The 5,690-nt window shown below is 36.9% G+C and overlaps 1 protein-coding gene across 1 annotated transcript; it reads left to right on the forward strand.

Moving 5' to 3' along the window:
* Positions 1 to 420: 420 nt before the first annotated feature.
* Positions 421 to 4,256, forward strand: LOC132622247 (plant UBX domain-containing protein 4-like). The gene is made up of 4 exons (XM_060336821.1): positions 421 to 733; positions 2,469 to 2,757; positions 3,174 to 3,269; positions 3,620 to 4,256. Exons 1-4 carry the CDS (start codon positions 579 to 581, stop codon positions 3,992 to 3,994), a joined length of 915 nt encoding a protein of 304 aa, XP_060192804.1. The 5' UTR covers positions 421 to 578; the 3' UTR covers positions 3,995 to 4,256.
* Positions 4,257 to 5,690: the final 1,434 nt, after the last annotated feature.

Genomic DNA, 5,690 nt, shown 5'->3' on the forward strand with positions numbered 1-5,690 from the left:
AAACTTGTCATGTAAGATGTTTGAATTGTCAACTTACTAAATATAAAAAGAGACACTTTTTTTGAAACAGACGAAAAAGGAAAGTAAGACACATAGGGAGTATACTACTCCTTCCGTTCCATAATAAGTGATTTTTTAGGTTTTTCAATTTTTTTTCAAAATAAATGGTGCTTTAGGATTTGAAGACTACTTTGGGCATATTCTTCCAAAATTATCCTTATTCAAATAATCAAGATTCATTAACTATTTTTTCTTTTTCAAGAATACTTAGGGGTATATTAGTAAAAGTAATCCTGATTTTTTAGGAGTGAATAATTTTTTAAGAAATGTGAATGAATTAAAAGAACCACTTATTATGAAATGGAAGGGAGGTAGTACTTAGGTTTAATTTTCCTTTGACATAGGATCTTCTATTCTCATCTTCCCTAGAAAAAAAAAATCACGGGTCCAAAAAAGCTAATATTGTAATAAATGCATGTCCCAACATTGATTCCAAAAAAAAAAAAGACAAAATACAAGTGGAATAAAACACCCGTAGAATAGTCGGTGATTAGCATAATCATTGAATCTACGAATCGATGTCGTCACGCGATGGGAAGAAACCCTCTAGGCAAACTTCCGGTAATCGTGCCGTTGGGATCCGTACCCTTTCTGATCTGAACCGTCCATCTGGTCACGATTCCGATAGTGATTCCGATGGTCCCCAAGAATATTATACCGGTGGTGAAAAAAGGTAATCAATTTCTCAAACCCTAGCAATTAATTGATCAATTAGCTCTGGATTTTACTCACTTATATCCAAATTATGTTTATTTACTTAATGAATCAACTTAGCTGAGAGCGGATATATGAATCTTCTGTGTCCATTTCGTTTTATTAAGAGGATTTGTCATAATTAGATTGCTTCTATATCCGAATTATGTTTATTTACTTTTCCATAGTTTGCTTGTAGCTGAACATATACTCACTCTGTTCCATTTACGTGTCACTCTTTCCTTTTCAGTTTGTCCAAGAAAGATGTCAACTTTCTGTAATTAGAAATAACTTAGCTTTAAAATTCCCCTTTTACTTTTAATGAAATGATTTAGCCGCACAAATGTTTAAGGTTTGTTTTCGACAACCAATTTTAGAAGTCTTCCTTTCTTTCTTAAACCTTGTGCCAAGTCAAAAGGTGAGACGTAGGGAGTATTAAACTGTTACAGATTAGGAATGATGTGTTAGAGTTTTCTAAAGCTGATGTATTTTATATGAATTGAATATTTGCTATGTTAGACTCAGCAAAAGGTAGTGCCTTGTACCCTTTTTTCCTGGTGCACTTTGTAAGTTTGTTTCTTTTAGCAGTACTATAAGGGAAAAAAGTTGGATGTTCAATTACAGGTAGCATGAGCGTTTTCTTGCTATGTTGAGCAGGTGATTTAGAGAACTTTGTTAGTTTATTGTAGGAGAAAAAGTTGATATTCAGTTGCAGGTGGTCAGATTGTTTAATTGCTAGTGCTGAGCAGGTGATTTAGAGAGCTGTGGTGCGTTGTTGTCTTGTATTTTGAGAATGATTTTCTTGATCATGTACTTATAGAGACAATATTGTTTTCTAGGAAATACACGGCGGGTGGTGGTGGGGGAGGGGGGCGGGGGGTGAATCATCAGGCTCAAATGGAGTAAATGAGCAATTTTTTTTTTTTTTTGGAGACTTAGTAAATGAGCAATTTGAGTGGTGATGATTCATATAGCCGATCAACTATCTTGAGATTTAGGTATTGTTGTAGTTATCACTGTAGTGGCTAAAAGGAGTGTGTGATGGGGTTGGGATGCAAGAAATAATTCTGGAAAAAGGTATGGGATGAAGGAGATGGTGCTGGCTGACGCGAGCTTGGGGTTTATATTAGCTCTGGAATCATCAGTTGCTAACATCTGATTTTAGGAATTACAAGTTTGTACTATATAGTCTTTTTCATTCTTACCTTCCCTGGTGCTCCTTTCTTTTTCTTTTCATTTTTGCCTTTTCAGTCTTCCAAGCTATAATTATACAATGTTGTAAGTTGTAACTCAATGATGTCAGACTTCAAACTTGTTTCTCCTTGCCATTTACGTATACATCATAGTTCTTTTCTAATTTTCAGGTTGTGTGTACGTCAAGTATATAATTTAGACATCCATAGTTTTTTTTTTCTTTTTTTCTTTTTTCTTCTTCCCTTCCGAAAATGCATGTCAATATGTTGGTTACTATACCTATGTTTTGTGGTTGTATGCTGGTTTCCACTATTCAGCTTGAGTGTTGTTCTTATCTCGATCTAAGGTAGCTTTTGAGAATGTGTCACTACTCATGATTCTAACAATTAATTCATGTTAGTTGTCCAATTTATGAATCTTCTTCTTTCTTTTTGGCTATAAAACTTTAAAAGGGCTATAGAGTGGCTAGTGTGCCTTATGTATAACTGTATCACTGATTGTAGCTATGATTATGCTTGTAGTGGAATGCTTGTTCAAGATCCTTCAAAGCATAATGATGTGGACTCCATCTTTGACCGAGCTAGGCAAGTGGGTGCCACACAAGGTCCTGTGGAAACTGTTGTCCCTAGTTCAAGCTCAACAAGCTTTACTGGACCTGGGAGAACACTTGCAGGGGAGACAGTACCAACATCAGCTCCTCAACCGCCCGAGTCCATCGTGCACAATATTATCTTTTGGAGAAATGGTTTCACTGTAAATGATGGCCCTTTGAGAAGGCTGGATGATCCTGAAAATGCATCTTTTCTGGAGGTAACTGTAGTGAGGACTAAAATAAAAATTTATGAAAAGGAACAAACGTCATGGGTTGCACAATCCTTCTACTGAAAATTCTTCCCCCACTAATAATGATTTGTCCCTTTCTATCATACATTTCTATTATTCTCTTATTATCAGGAGAGGTAGGGGCATGACATTGGCAGTTGGCTTTTTATCTAAAGCTCCCTCCCCATTTGGGCCACATGCCTGGAGTTAGTCGAAGCTAGATTTTCATTTAAGGATCGTGATCTTAAACTCCCATTTGTGTATTGGTCGTTTGTTTCATATGCAAATTAACCACTTTGTTTTTCTAAATCTTTTACTGGTTCTTTTGCACAGTGTATTTGATGATAAAGATTTTATCTTTTGGATGATTTTCGGTTCTTAATGTACTGGTGCTTCATTTGCAGAGTATCACAAAGTCTGAATGTCCAAGAGAGTTGGCTCCTGCAGATACCAGGTCCCAGGTGCACTGCAACCTCATAAGGAGGGATGAGAACTGTCCTGTGAGTATTGCATATTCGGTCCACCATTTCTCTCTTTTCATCTCCTCTGATGCACTGAATATGAAAAAGGGGACATTTAAAGTAAGAGGAACAAGCTGAGAATGCACATAAAAGGCATTGGCCATAGTTCCTTCGGCTGTTAGTGGATGTGTACTCTGTTATATATGATTATTAGGGAAAGCACATGGGAACAAATCTATTTGGATATTCTTCTGTTTCTTCCCCTTATCTTAGATGTGCGTCACTTTTCGTCTTACATGAGCAGCTGTTTGTAACCCCATGACAGAGTCCCTTCTCTGATATTGACTTCATTACACTAGTGTCAATAAACATGTTCATTGCACTTGCAGGAACCACAGAAACGCCAAGTTTCGTTTCAGGGGGTGGGAAGAACACTTGGAAGCAGCTCAACTCAAGCAACTACTGAGCCATCTGCTGCTGCTCCCATAAGCGCAACCCCAGCACCTTCTACGAGCGTTCTTGACGAATCATTGCCTTCAACCTCGCTTCAGATTAGATTGGCAGATGGAACTCGCATGGTTGCACACTTCAATTTCCACCAGACTGTTGGTGACATCCGTGCCTTCATTGATGCTTCAAGGCCAAGTGACACCAGGGCCTATCAACTACAAACAGTTGGATTTCCTCCTAAAATCCTCAGTGACCCAACCCAAACAATTGAGCAAGCAGGATTGGCGAATTCGGTGATTATACAAAAACTTTGATTAGCTATCAAAACAGTTTCTTTTCATTTATTCGTACCGATGGCAGGACATTTTTATCTATTTACGAACTGGATTGTTTTTTTTTAATCTTTGTGTATCCAAAGTTGATCTGTATGAAGATAGCAGTGTTTTTTGTTTAAAATACAAGTTTTCTTAAACGAGATGCTGTGGGTCTCTGTCCACTAATTATGTGTCATATGGTATTTTCTCCATCTCATGTAAGAACAGCTACCATGTGGAAATGAAGTAGGGGTTTATATGATTTGAGCATTTCAACACTTTAATAATATGATTTAATGTTGACTTGATGCGTGGTTGAGAATTGACCTGCTGTGTAGAGTTAATAGGAGCCTAATATGACTTTTAAAGAGCAGCAGTAATGTATGCTGACAGGAACATAAAAGCCGTTGAGAATTTTCTTGCGGAGTTGGGACTTTTCGGTGTGAGGCAAGCTATAAACATCTTATGCAACGTCTTAGGCGGATGGAGTGATTATTTCTTTGTGCCTTTGGCTTGTCGAGTTTAAGTTCTACGTAAGCAATTCATTATAACAGATTAAATTATATCTCGTTGCATTGAAAGAAACCGAAATACCGAAACTACTACATTGCAATTCTCCAAAACTATACAGTCATCTTTATTTTTCAAAATTCACATGAAAGAAAAATGTAATAATTTCCACATGTATGAAAATAAAATCTAAAAATAATTAGCGATAGATTGAAAAATCGCTGTATGTTTGTCAAATCTCGACATCCACGTGTATTTGATGTGGCTGTCTTGTCATCTAAGCCATCGCTTTAAGATGATATCGATGTGGTGAGCCATGTCATCATGTCCACCGTTCTATCTATGTTCACGTTGCATTCCACCTCAGCATATTGTCATGTAATGTTCTTTTCGCATGAACTTTTTTAAAGAATAGCCGCACAAAAGTCTCTCTAATGTATCCGTCATGCTTATTACTAACTATGGCTACGATATTCATTTTCATACCACTTTTTGTATTCACCACAACGGTTAAACGATAAACACATTGTACTCGCACTGTTGATTATAATCTTTTCTGTTGTGGACCTTGTGGTCTCAACTCAAACCAAGAAAATCGAAATAGCAAAAAAAATTGCCAAACTGTGACAAATTTAATTAAGTTGGTATAATATTTTAAGAAATTGAATATCTAAAAATATTAAAGGCAATTTGCACGATTTCCCTTCATCGGGGGTGGTCTTTAATTTTTGCCCCTCAAATTGCTGGTCTTTAATTTTTGCCCTTCGCCTAAAATATCCCGATGTTCTGGGTTCAAACCTCAGCTTAGTCATAAAAATAAAAATAAAAATTCGCAAGACAAGACTTTGCTAAAAGTTTACCTTATGTGGTAGACTTTACCTTAAGGCATAACTAAAAGTCTGTCGGAGACGGCAGACTTTGCCTTATAAGACAAACTTTTAGTTGTGCCTTAAGAAAAAGTCTGCATTATGCGGCAGACTTTGCCTTAAGACATAACTAAAAGTCTGCCGAAGAAGGCTGGTCATGCTTATAAGACAAACTTTTAGTTATGCCTTAAGGCAAATTGTGCCGCATAAGGCAAACTTTTTGCAAAGCCTTGCCTTGCGATTTTTTTTTGTTTGACTGAGCGGGGATTCGAACCCAGAACCTTGAGATATTTTCGATCACCTTTTTAGTGAAGGGCAAA

This window comes from Lycium barbarum, chromosome 12 (genome assembly GCF_019175385.1).
Source record: "Lycium barbarum isolate Lr01 chromosome 12, ASM1917538v2, whole genome shotgun sequence".
NCBI classification, from domain to species: Eukaryota; Viridiplantae; Streptophyta; class Magnoliopsida; order Solanales; family Solanaceae; genus Lycium; species Lycium barbarum.